At 38.5% G+C, this 13,649-nt stretch overlaps 1 protein-coding gene across 2 annotated transcripts in view; it reads right to left on the reverse strand.

Annotated features, from left to right (window-relative positions):
• The window catches only part of LOC101856313 (echinoderm microtubule-associated protein-like 6), a gene marked incomplete in the record, with an annotated part of 44,350 nt that overhangs the window by 18,140 nt on the left and 12,561 nt on the right, over positions 1–13,649 (reverse strand). For both annotated transcript variants that reach the window (XM_013087010.2, XM_013087007.2), the window contains 14 exon segments: positions 245–365; positions 1,362–1,560; positions 2,368–2,630; positions 4,235–4,366; positions 4,944–5,036; positions 5,622–5,823; positions 7,367–7,606; positions 7,975–8,177; positions 8,635–8,735; positions 9,003–9,096; positions 9,715–9,820; positions 10,514–10,700; positions 11,413–11,629; positions 13,305–13,472. In XM_013087010.2, the coding sequence (XP_012942464.1) occupies positions 245–365; positions 1,362–1,560; positions 2,368–2,630; positions 4,235–4,366; positions 4,944–5,036; positions 5,622–5,823; positions 7,367–7,606; positions 7,975–8,177; positions 8,635–8,735; positions 9,003–9,096; positions 9,715–9,820; positions 10,514–10,700; positions 11,413–11,629; positions 13,305–13,472 (2,326 nt within the window).

The raw sequence follows: 13,649 nt of genomic DNA on the forward strand, positions 1-13,649 counted from the left end.
GGGGGGAGAAAGAGGGGAGGGGGCAGGAATAAGGATAGGACAAACATTGCCAAACTCATGATATTTTTATTGAAAGGAAGCTTAATTGTTAATACAATTCATTTGTGACTAAGGGTCTCAACAGTTTTGTCAGCTAATCATTCAATCTGTGATTTTTCAATGAAAACATAGAAACATAAAATAGTTATGTATATCAATTCTACAGGTGGCAATAATGTACTCTTTCACAAACAGAGAGTCTCACTTTGCTGTCTCTTTTTGTTCTTGTAAGTGTGGCTTGATTCCATCTTTCTCTCTCATTGGATTGATGTAGATCTTTGTGGTATAATCCATTTTCTTCTCTCTCTCCACATCGCTATCATAACCTAGAGATTTCAACAACAAAATCTTCAGATTATGATTTTATAAAAAGATTAAAATTGATGAGTCAATGATTCCATGAATTACCTTTCTAAAAATGAATACAGAATTGTTTGTTTACTGTAAGGCTATAACAATCTTTTCCATGACGGCCTCCACTGTAGCCTATTCAAAGATAAAAATTTTAATTTCTTTGAACTTTGGGCAAGATTTGCAATTTCTAAAATCCAGATAACTTGGGTTACAAAGTTTTGATTATCAAGATACCTAGAGCTGATGACTCATTTACTCAAACCACTTTCCAGTAGAGACAAGCAACTCCAAAATTAACATAAAAATCAAACAAAAGCACTGAAGATCAATAAAAAATGATAAATAATAAACATATCACCTGAAAGACAAACCCAACCTAGATTAGCCAAAAATGAAAAACCACAGACCATTATATTGATTCTTACTTTCAATATATATTTGAGGTAAACTACCTACTGATTCGATTCTTGCAGCTTCATTTTTTGTCTTGAGGTTTCTTGACTGATCTTTTAGACAAGTGTCTGTGTTATGCATCATCATTTTACATAAAAAGGTGCACGAAAAATACATTTTTTTCCCGAGGAATTGTGATTGTCTATGCTCTTTCAGGAGACAAAAAGGCAGAAACCCAACACTATGTACAATGCAGAGGGATAAGATGAATTTCTGAAACTGCATGGAGAATTAACATTTTTATCCAAGTATAAATATAATACAATAATAATGTAATACAAATAATTATTTTTCAAGAGCATTTAATTTTTTGCTCAGATTAATCATAAAAAATATCACAAAAATCATGCATATGAGAGTGAAAGACCACGTTGAGTAGGTGAAAATTTGGTATTTGTGGCAAGTCCTATTAAACATTTGGCAAAAACCAAAAAGCTCACAAAAAAAAAGAGAAAACACTAACAGTTGCATGACAGAATAAATATGAGTCAAAGTTCACAAATAGTCGGGATTACCTTCTTCCTCATCATCAGTGTCAGAATCGTCACTTTCCCCTTGACCTTGACTTTTGTTTCCTTGACCTTCGCGCTTCCATACCATGACAGCTGTGTCAGCTCCACCAGTAGAGAAGAGTTTACTTTTGTCATGTGACCATCTCACGTTTGTGACATGTGCACTGTGACCAGAGTAACGCTTGAACTTGGCAAATTTACCCTAAGTAAAAAAATAGATAAAACTAATGTATAACCCCCCCATCTGTTCATGCAGAAGATAATGATCACAGCTCGCAGTCCTATTTTTCTGTTCCTGTAAGACACAACTTCTACGTAACTGTGACACCCCTACAGAGACCCTAGATGCTGTGCATTAGGTCAGGCAATCTAAAACGGGGGAGGGGGGGGGGGACTATACTTTAATTCTACCAAAAAGGGATAAAATGTTGCATGTGGAGTATGAACAGCCGATTTTTTTCATGGTTTAGAGACATTAAGGTGTGCGCAAATGTGTACCTGTAGAATGTGTATCCAAGCTATGGCCCGGAGGAGTTTAAGCATAACATGTGTATTCTATGAAGTGACGTTTATTTATTTTTTAATATAAGTATCAATGATAGTATGAGCATGTCAGTGTGTCTGCACATGGCATCCTCACTGATGAGAAATAAGTCAAAGACAAATGATCAATCCATCTTCAGATTTTATGATTTTCAACAGCCTTGGAAACCAAAACCGGGTCCAAAGTGTATGCTCCTTTCAGGCAATGATAACTAAACCAATGATTCTAAAATTAGAAGAAAAATGAAAACAAGACTAAGCGTATGAACCTAAATTATGAGAATTTAAAACTGTTTTTCCATCTTCAAACCAAGAACCACAGCTTTCACTTGGAAGTCTTTAAATATTCATAGAAAGAGTAAGACAAGAAAAGCATTTACCCTAAAAACCAATAACTCAATAAGTACAGTACAAACCAAACTTAAAAGACTAATGATAGTCTTTACAAGCAAAAGTCAATACTCACAGTGACGGGATATTCAAATAACTTGACAAATCCAAAATCATCAGCAGTAGCCAGAACATGACCATCAGCCAAGGAGGCAGCATTTACATCTGTAACATCACACTTGGGTGGCCAGATCCCTTCACAAGTGGCTCCCAAAACACAAGTCCAGCTTGCCCAGCCAAATTTTTCAATTTCGGCATTGCGAAGAGTTATGCGCTTGCCTCGTGGAGCCTCAAAGAACAGCTGTTCTTTAGCACCAGTGTTGACCATCAGGACTTTACCTGAGGGAAAAATAAATAATTACAAAGGGAAAAAAGTGAAATAAAAAAGAGACTATTTTTTCTGCACTTTAGAGTTATTTCTTAAAGATTTGAATCTATCCTATATTTTCAATCATGTTTTCAAAAAACAGTCGCTATCCTGTCATCCAAGCTACTCACTACTTACATAATAATGACATTTTATAGGTATGCCTACTCTTGTTTAGTAGAATGTTTAACTTAAATTAAAATTCTTGTGTCCTTTACAAGCAACTTTTCCTAACATTTTAAGTAATATATAGCACTCAAACATTTTTATTTGAAAAGGAAATGGTTTGACCACAAATGAGTAGTTGGATCTATTGCATTTACCTAGTTTGGACACATGATTTGTTGATATGCCCAAGAAATCCCAATATTAAAAAAATATGGGAAAAAATGAAACAAAAGAGAAAAAATTACACTGGAATAAGATAGAAGTATGACCAGCCAGTAATAGCCCATATGCAATGAAATCACTAACATTTCCTCCAATTCCTTTCACAGTTTCAATGTGAAAGCACAGAACATGAATTACTGTTGTATCTTCAATGCAGCACCTTCCCAACTAAAAATCCCTCTACAACATTACTCAATTCTGCCAAATGATTTTTCCACTTGTACAATTATTATTCACCATAATTTTTTAAACCACTTTATGTACCAAAATCACTAGTGTTATTCTCTAAATGTCCATAAAAAAATCTTTTCATGTGAAAAAAAAATCCTATCAATTTTTGCTTCATTTAGACGCTCTGCATTTTACACCCAGATTTATGTTCCATCTAGATCACTAAGATTGGGCGATCCGTATCTTTTAAGAGTTCCTAGAAAAAGAGGAAAAAATTAGCTGAAAAATCATTTGCCCACCTTGTTCAATCAGTTTGTAACTCTCTTCCCCAACCCTTGAGATATATACAACATCAGAGTCTAAATTTAAAATATCTTTAAAGACACAGTAGATTCATGTTCAGTACAATGTTATGTAATTGACTATGTATTGATTTATGTATTTTGAGAAGTGCAAAGTGTATAGTATTTTATTATGTATTTGTATGTGCTCATTTTGTAACGATGTGTAAGCGTGCGCGAGTGATAAGCAAGTAAATGTGCGTGTATATGTGTTTGTGTGTGTGCGGGTGTGTGTGTGTGTGCACATGTGTGCGTGTGTGTGTATGTGTGTGTGTGAGCGTGCATGTGCGTGTGTGTGTGTGTGTGTGCGTGTGTGAATATTGTTCGTTCATGCATTTATGTAAAATGCCTACAGCTGTGTTCACACTGTAGTGGGCGCTATAGAAATTATCAACATTATTATTATTATTATTATTATTATTTTAACCAATCAAATCACATGACTAAAATAATAATTCTATCTATAAGGGTAAAAGATCTGTAACCTTCATGTTCGCCATGGAGTGACACTTTCTGAGACAAATAGGGCAGAAATGGAAGCTTGAAAATATTTCTAAAACTTAGGCGTTTACAGAACTGCACAGATGACATGTTGGTCTCAACCAATAGGGACCACTATATATACACACACAAGAAAATCACATCAAAAGTAGATAACTGAGGGGTCCACGAACCTTTCAGATCCCAGTCAATGTGAGTGATGTAGCTTGAGGCTCCCTTACAGGTTCCAACTTTTTTGCTTTTGAGAACGCTGTAAATGTCCACAAAATTATCGTGGGAGGCAACTGCCAGATACTTGCCGGGGTCTGCAAAAAGGGTCAAATGTAAGAAAACTTTGGAACCACTTGACAAGGGCAATAGCTAAAATGAATTCTTCAAAACAGCAAAAGAATTGAAGTTTCCACAATTTAAACTGTTTTCACGTTCTCCATTCACTAATAACAGCTCCCAAAGCAATTTTACTTTCTTTTAAACTCCAAGTAAATAATACACTGTGACTCATGTGGCCCTGGCAGACATAGGCCAACTTAAAGACTACGTCAGGACCAGTGAGTCTGAGACTACATCCTTCGTATATTCCGAAATATATTACACTCGTTGGTCACATATCTCCTATATGTCATGCAATGTTACAAGAAAATGGCAACTTTGCAAAAATTCATCTAAGAATTGAAGTATCTAGGCTAGAAGAAAAAGTAGATTCTGATTGTTTTGACTTGATTCAGCACTTTCACAATCAAGATTTACTTCTTTTTTTTTCCAGCCTGTTTAGGCTGGGTTACAGCCTGTTTAGGCTGGGTTAAGGCTGGGTTAAGTAGGATAGGGTACAAAAATGGTCTCATAATTTTGACAGCCACTTTCTCAAAAGTCTCAATATTTTACCTGGAGAGAATCGAATGTCACAGATTTCCTCCTTCCTGTGGTGCTGAGTGAACATTTCCTCATTGGTCTCTGCATTAATCACTACAAAACTGCCTGTGGACAAGAAAACAAATTACAAATCTATTTACAAACTCAAAATAGTTCTTCTGTCATGCTCTACAATAATAATACATAAGGGGGTGGGGGGGGGGGGGGCAAAAGGAAAATGGTAGTCAGAGATTAGTGAACATAGGTCCACTAAAAACATTTTGGAGTACTCTTTAGAAAGACACACACATTCAAGCTCAAAAAGGGCCCTGAACTGCATGATAAAGTTTAATATCAATCTTTTTGTCCCATCTTACGCTTGTAAAGTGGGTGCTATTGTGAAACATACGTCCTTAGCACATCACTTAAGTTGTCACATCAGCACGTGAGGTGTAATGGTTAAGCTCTTCACTGTTGTGTTCAAAAAGACATGAGTTCAGTTATCTAGTGGGGAACTTTTTATTTAAAATCAAGTATGTTTGTCGGGGAGGTTGGTCCTGTTAGGCAAGGTCTAAGCAGCACGCCTCCTAAATTATCTAATTGTGTCAATGGGGGTATATATCACATCACATAAAATAATAACTTTCAATTTCTATTTTACTTCTACAGTCACCTCCACTCTTAGACAAACAAACATCAGGTTTGACTTACCATCCTTCTGACCAACAGCCAGAGCACGTCCATCGGGCGAGAAAGCCACACAGCGAGCTGCCTGTTTCAGCTCCTTGAAGCTGACCATCTTGTTTCCCTCACTGTAGTCCCACAGGCGTAGGGTCTTGTCGTCACTGACAGTGGCAAACATTGATTTGCTGGGGTGAACATCCAGGCCCCACACCTCTCCCTCCATGTGGCCCTGTGGTAGCACACACATATACACAGTGAGCATGGATACATCTCCCTTCTATACGGTCCAGTGGTAATACACACATACACGCATTGAGAATTGACACATCTCCTTTCTATATGGCCCTGTGGTAGCACGCACACATATACGCACTGAGCATGGATACATCTCCCTTCTATACGGTTCAGTGGTAATACACACATACACGCATTGAGCATTAACACATCTGCTTTCTATATGTCCATGTTATAGCACACACACATATACACACTGAACATTGAGACCTCTCCCTCCATATGACCCTGTGGTTGCATACACATATAGGCATTGAGCATTGACACACTTTTCCCTCCACACGGTCCTGTGGTAGTGCACACATAATATAGGTGTCACAACGTGGTGGAACCAGGCGCTTGTCAATTTTTGTGCATATGGAGTTATTGGTATCATCTTAAAGCCTGTTCATTTGCCTTCCTTTTGATGAAAAAAAATATTCGTCTATCTTGAATAGAAGTCAATTTGTGATTGAAGGACCGTCTGGTTTCAGAGGTAAAATTAGCCAGAAAATGGTCGCCAAAGTTTGGTAACTCCCATAGCCTGAGAGTCCTTGGAAACTGAAAAATAACATTTTTTGTGCCTTTAACCAATGTTTTTCAGAAAAATCCACACAAAAATGGGCTTTTAAATGAACATAAAAGGTATTGAGCAAAAAAATTAAAATTAGAAAAAAATTGCTCATCGGTCAAAAAAAGGCAGATTTCTTTCATTTCATTATTTTGACGAACGCCTGATTTCACCACGATGCCTCACATATGCACTGAGCATTGACACATTTCTCCCTCTGTACACACCCATATACCCGTTGAGCATTTACTTTCCTTTCCCGCCATATGGTCCGGTGGCAGCACACACATACAAGCATCGAGACACCTCCCTTTCATACGGTCTTGTAGTAACACACACATACAAGCACTGACACACCTCCCTTCCATACGGCCTTGTAGTAACACACACATACAAGCACTGACACACCTCCCTTCTATATGGCCTTGTGATAGCACACACATACATGCATTGAGCAATAACACATCTCTCTCTCTCCATATGGCCTTGTGATAGCACATACATACAAGCACTGACACACCTCCCTTCCATATGGCCTTGTGATAGCACACACACACATACATACATACATTGAGCATTGACACACCTCCCTCTTCATGTAGTCCTACGATGCCACATGCGTGCATGCATTGAGCATCTAATTCACGGTAAATAAATATCAAGTGCTCATCCAAATCCACTACAGCTACACCTGTTCATGACAGTTACTCAAGATCACAGACAAAAATTATCTTTATAGACAAGTAGCCGCTATGAATTAGGGTCTAAGTTGTGGTCACTTACTAGTTTGAAAATGTATTCTCAAGATGTACATGAAAATCACCAACATCAACACACACGGTAAACCAAAACATTCCCATCTGAGGCCAAAAGAGCTTTTTAAAATGAAATGCTGACATCTAGAAGAACAGAACATTTATTGCAGTACCTGGCTTAGCAGTGTCATAGGTCCAGCCTTGTCAATCTCCAAAATCTCCCCACATCTTGTGCCCACTAGGATCTTGCCATGACCCAGGACGATGGCCCTTACAGCAGGCGTGTCTTGCACCAGCACGCCGCTGGAGCCCTGTGTCAGCGCAGCTCGCTTGATGGCGTACGTTTTGAGGCAGCGCTCAAACTGGTCATCCCACAGACCCACAATGCCGTCTTTGCCACCAGTCACAAAACCCTGTTGTAGAAACAAATTTGTGAGACAAAGATGGGAATGTGAAAAACTAATACTTTTGAGTGCTTTGGGAGGCTCATGATACTAAATCAGCAAACAGCTCCCACAAGGTGAGGAAGTCAAGGGTGAGATATGGTCTCATTTTAACTTTATTTTCTATGTTTCCTAATACTGATAAACTAAAAAGCATTAAAAGCACCCCAGAACACAAATCGGGAGATCAATTTCTTTTTCTTTTTTCTTTTTTTTTAATGGGGGGGGGGGGGGGGGAGTGAGGGGTGAAACTTCAAGAAGTAAGTCAAAAAACCTATTTCTCTTACAAAGCCTGAACTTGAATAACAGTACCACCTCAATATTCTGTAAGTCCTTACCTTGTCTAGGGAATGCATGGCAAACACTGGACCCTCATGAGCCTTGACAGTCTTCTGTAGCTCCACGCCCTGCCACACAAACACATGACCGTCACTGCCACCAGAGAAGCAGATGTCAGACGTTTTCCCATATGCAACGCACATCATGTCACAAAGTTTGGCCACTTTACCCATGGTGCCACGGTTTGATGTGAACCCACCACCTGCACGTAACAAAAAGATAGGTATGAACAAAAAAAACTTTTCAAAGAGCAGCTATGTTACAATGCTTTGTCAATCCCATTGGCAGTCACAAGTTACTACCTCGAATTACTACCTCTTATTATTAAAGGCAAAGCACAACATATATAAAAAAAACATTTAACATTGACAGGAAGACAAGCTGCTCAACCAATATCAGAGCTTAAAAGAGAAAGACAGAAAGATAAATTTTTATGAATTGATAAAAAGCAACAGAAAGCCACAAGTGGTTTCAATAACTAAAAGTTAAATACTAATTTGTATTTTGCAGACTAATACAAATAATTTTTTCAAATTATATGATTTTAGAAAACAACAAAATGTCAAACTGAGTAACAATATACACAATTTCAAAAATCTTCTATAGAGGGCAAATAGAGCAACAAAAAACCCCAGAAAAGAATCAATGAGATAGCCCACCTGTCTGTGTCCAGAACTTGATGTGCTTCACCCCAACAGTCACCAGCTTGCTATGGTCCAGGGGGTTCCACTTGATCACAAAAATCTTATCCTTGTGACCTCTGCACCATACAAAGAATCAAAGACAGACACATTAAGCTCTGGCCTTAACAGGAAAACTAGAAGGAAAGGGAAACAAGGGAAGACCAAAAAAAATAACACATCCATACTTAATACATTAAATTGTTAATTATTTGGTAGCGGGAAACAAACATGACAATGTGTCCCTTGTGAAAGTTAGGCTAATAAAGAAAGAGGAGGAAGACCATAACCATCAATAATGCCATATATGGGATCTGGCACTTCAGCCACAGAGGTTAACATCTCACCTCGTCGTGGCCAGCTTCTCTCCTTTCTTCCAGTCCCACACAACAATGGAGTGATTGTCATCAAGACCAACTGAAGCCAACTTCTTGCCATCGACTGTCAAAAGATAAAAAAACCATAAACTTCACATTTTTCAAGTACGGCCAGTAAAGCAATGATAAATTATCACCAATTCTCATATGAATCAAATCCAGGGATTATTAGCTTAGTTTAATTGCACTCGCAACAAAAATTGGTCATATGAATGCCGAAGATTAGAGATGTTACTGGAGAGACATACGAAGAAAAGAATAGGAAGAGGTAAGGACAATTGACGTTTGATAGGAAAGAAGGAGCAAACCACACCAGAGCAGCCGTCAACCATTCAGCACAGATTTTTTAAAAAGACAGCAGACATACTGTACTAGTGAACTGTTTACTACTATTACCGATGTGACAGTGCATCTCACAAAGAAAAAAATTTTCAATGGGATAATGTTTTTAAATAATTTGTAACTAATATTTTTTTTCATTTCCAAGAAATTCTACAAATTCTAAATCTTCCACACAAGAAGTCTATGCACCCCTTTCCCCGCCCCCTCCCTTTCCTCCTTTCTCCAAATCCCCCCAATCTCCATCTTCCATCTGCATTGCAGTCTGGAAAGTAAAGGAGGAGCTGTGCACATGAAAATATCGAAGACTTTAGAAGTATGAAAACACATCAGTTAGGCTAACCTGAGAAGTCAACAGCACAGACTCCACGCTGATGTTGTCCTTTGAGCACAGAGCCAGTCTTGAGGCTCTCCGTGTCCCAGATGTGGATGCTTGGGTCTCTGCCCACCTGGGAGGAGAAAGGAACAAAAGCACTATAACCATCTGACACTTTCTTAGAGGGGAAGGTTACATTTTTGAGATCCACAGGGGTGAGAAAAGGGGCAGGGAAATTAGCTTTACATTTTAATTTTAGTGAGAGTTTTAAGGCACTTGCAACACAAAGAGATCATATAAGTGCCAAAGATTAGAGCGTAACAGATAAAGAAAAGAAGGAGGAGAGACAAGGACGAAAGATGTCTGATAGGAAAGAAGGAGCAAACCACACCAGAGCATCCACTAACCACCCACCCCAAGGTAGCATAATACATAACAAAATTTGTTTAATCAAAACAAAATTTTAGTTCACTTAGGTTCAAGCCAACTATAAGAAAGTGAGTATCACTGTATCAGTAATTGAAAGTAGTATTCATGATTTAATAGGCCAATCACTATTTCAAGGGAAGGGAGAAGAGATGAGAAATATCAACGATTAAAGCTTGTATTACTATTTTTATATTGGAAGATGAGTGATGGTATTGATTCAAAAACACTGTCACGACCATCACATGTAGAGTAGTTGCTTGTGTGTGCAAATCAACAGATGTGGCTCTGAAGACATACTGAAAAGCTTACTATCTGCAGCCGTATAGAAAATCTTGTTGCATCTTAGTTAGGTCATTTTCCTGATTCAGCGATAAACAGCTCTGAATTTTGAACTCACCTGTCCTGTGGCAATAATATCTTTGAGTGGATGTATACACAGGCAGAGAATGTCATCAGTGTGTTCCGTGTAGAACCTCTGAGCGTTCTTCTCCTTGTTATGCACAACACATGTAGCCGCTACATGGTAGACCACCTCCCCTGTCTGTGTGTAGAACACGTTGTTACGGCAGTCATAGCCACGGTATCTGCAGGCAAAATCAGAGATTAAAAAGTAATCCCATGAATACAAGAACAGACTGTCATAAACCATGTACTGATGGTGTCATACTCTTGTACTGATGAAGTAACTGTGTGAACTTTTCAAAATCTTATAAGTGTGGGAAAATCTCATCTTAAACAATTCTATGAAAATGCAGTATAATTGATGCCATAACATGATTTTTTTTTAAATTAGAAAAAAGACTCCTGGTTACTTCTAAGATTTTGCTGTGAGGTCAACAAAAAGCACTGGAGACGCATCCAGGGTTATAGGTCACATTCTGCCCTTACCAATGCAAATTAATTTTCAAAGAGACTGACAGAGGTCAGTAGAGGCAAAAAACCTATCCAGGTTTTAATAAATTGACCAGAAAAGGTGATCCTTGATCATGGCCAGGTCAGGAAGCTCAGTGCCTGTAGGTTTATAATTTTTCTGTGCTGTGAGACAAAAACTGAGTCAATACACAGGTTGAGACAACAAACTCTGGAGCAAAGAGAGGTACAGCACAAGACAGTATCCTTCATCAAAACTATTGAAATCATATCCCAAGTCATGGCAGGAGTAGGAAGAAGAGGAAGACAAGAACAAGATGAACATAAACAAGAACATGAAAGAAAAGACCAAGAAATAAAAGAAGAAGACGAAAAGGAAAGAAGTACAAGAAGAAAGAAGAAAAAGAAGAGAAGCCTTTGCCTCACCCATGCACATATTCTAATCTGAGGCTGTCAGTAGGCCCGTTCTTCCTCTTGGCTCCCGGCTGCATGCTGGACTTAAGCAGCTTCTTCTGGCCAGCCAGGTCGTCCTTGTAGAGTGCTCTGTCGTAACCCACTTGCTTCTCCTGCTCCAGGTCTGAGTCCACCACGCCCACATCACTCAGGTCAGAGTCACTGTCTTCACTGTTAGAGTCCACGTATGCTGCATTGAGGCAAATGGGAGAGAAAGAAGTGGGTGCAAAAGATTATTTATTTGTTTTTATGGTCTTGAACAGCTTAGTCATTGTTAGATTCCACATACCCCTTGGTCGCGCAAGGGGGAAAGAAAGAAGTTGATTGAAAAGATAAGGGGACTACATGGGAGAGAAAGAATATGGTTGAAAAATAAGAAGACTGCAGAGTAGATAGAAAGGATGGCTGAAAAGATAGTAAAACGATAGGGGAGAGAAGGAAGAAGGTTGAAGAGATTGGAAGACTTTGGGGAAAGAATGGCAGTTACATTTTTTTTATTATAGTGAACTATACCTCATGAAGTCTTCATGACACTTTGGTTTAACATAACACAGTAATTTACAGAGAAAAAACAACAGGAAACATATGAAAATGAAGGGAGAAAATTATCTATATACTTTGAAAGACATGAGCTTCCAAAGTTTCAAACTAAAATTCCTCACAATCATCAAAATGTGACAGCTCTCAGAAGTTTCCTCCACCCATGAAGATGAAAAGGGCCTTAAGTAAAGTTCATTTTTGTGCAGCTGCATTAAGCTGTCCCTGCTATGCCTGCTATCCATGCTATGTGTGCTACTTATGCTATGTAGGCTATCCATGATTTGTGTGCTGTGTACCATACAAGCTACGTGTGCTATGTGTACTATCCATTCTACATGTGATATGTGTACTATCCATTCTATGTGTGCTATGTGTACTATCCATTCTACATGTGTTATGTGCACTATCCATTCTACATGTGCTGTGTATACTATCCATTCTATGTGTGCTATGTGCACTATCCATTCTATGTGTGCTATGTGTATTACTATTCATTCTATGTGTGCTATGTGTGCTTTCCATTATATGTGTGCTATGTGTACTATCCATTCTACATGTGCTATGTGTACTATCCACGGTATGTGTGCTATGTGTACTATCAATTCTATGTGTGCTATGTGTACTATCAATTCTATGTGTGCTATGTGTACTATCCATTCTATGTGTACTATCCACCGTATGTGTGCTATGTGTACTATCCATTCTATGTGTGCTGTGTGTACTATCCATTCTACATGTGATATGTGAACTATCCATTCTACATGTGCTAGGTGTACTATCCACACTATGTGTATTATCCATGCTATATGTGCTATCCACATGATGTGTTTAATCCATTTGATGTGTGCTACCCATGCTATGTGGGCAATCCACGCTGAGTGTGCTGTCCATGCAATTCGTGTTATAAAACTATCTGTCCTACATGACACATACTATCTGTGTTATCCATGAATTATCAGTGCTATTTGTGTTTGATGAGCCATCTGTGTCGTCTGTGCAATATCTGTGATTTTTGTGAGCTTGTGAGCTGTCTGTGCTATCAGTATTATCAGAACTAAGCTATCTATGTTATATACCATACACGGAGTTGTTTTAGCATTGCACTTTCGGTAAAATAAATCCCCATATTTCATATAAGCTGATATCTCACACATGAAATATAAGCACAATTTGCATAAATTACTCAGCCCACTATATTCGCCTTTCAACCTTCTGTAAGCAAGGAATAGACTTGAAACACATTGGATAATTCATGATCTCCCACCATAACTCATGTAATTAATTCTTTATCTTTGCTAACAAACCGGAGTAAATGACAGGCTCACCATTGTGGTGGTCTGGCAGATCGTCATCTCCAGTTCCCTGTGGTAGGAACCGCCACTGGAACACAGAGTGATCTTCCCCTCCCGTGGATATGACCTTATGGTGGTCGCTGGAAAAACGGACGTTAGTCACATGAGCACTGTGGCCCACATACTTGCGGAATTTGGCACCTGAAAAGAAAGGGGGTGGGGGTGGGGGGCACAAGAGGAATGTATGTATACGACATAATATATATATAGGAAACTTTTAATAGATTTCTGAATAGATTAATGCAAAAATACAGCATGATAAGATCATCTCTCTCTCTCTCTCTCTCTCTCTCTCTCTCTCTCTCTCTCTCTCTCTCT

Source organism: Aplysia californica, unplaced genomic scaffold, assembly GCF_000002075.1.
Source record: "Aplysia californica isolate F4 #8 unplaced genomic scaffold, AplCal3.0 scaffold00020, whole genome shotgun sequence".
Classification (NCBI taxonomy): Eukaryota; Metazoa; Mollusca; class Gastropoda; order Aplysiida; family Aplysiidae; genus Aplysia; species Aplysia californica.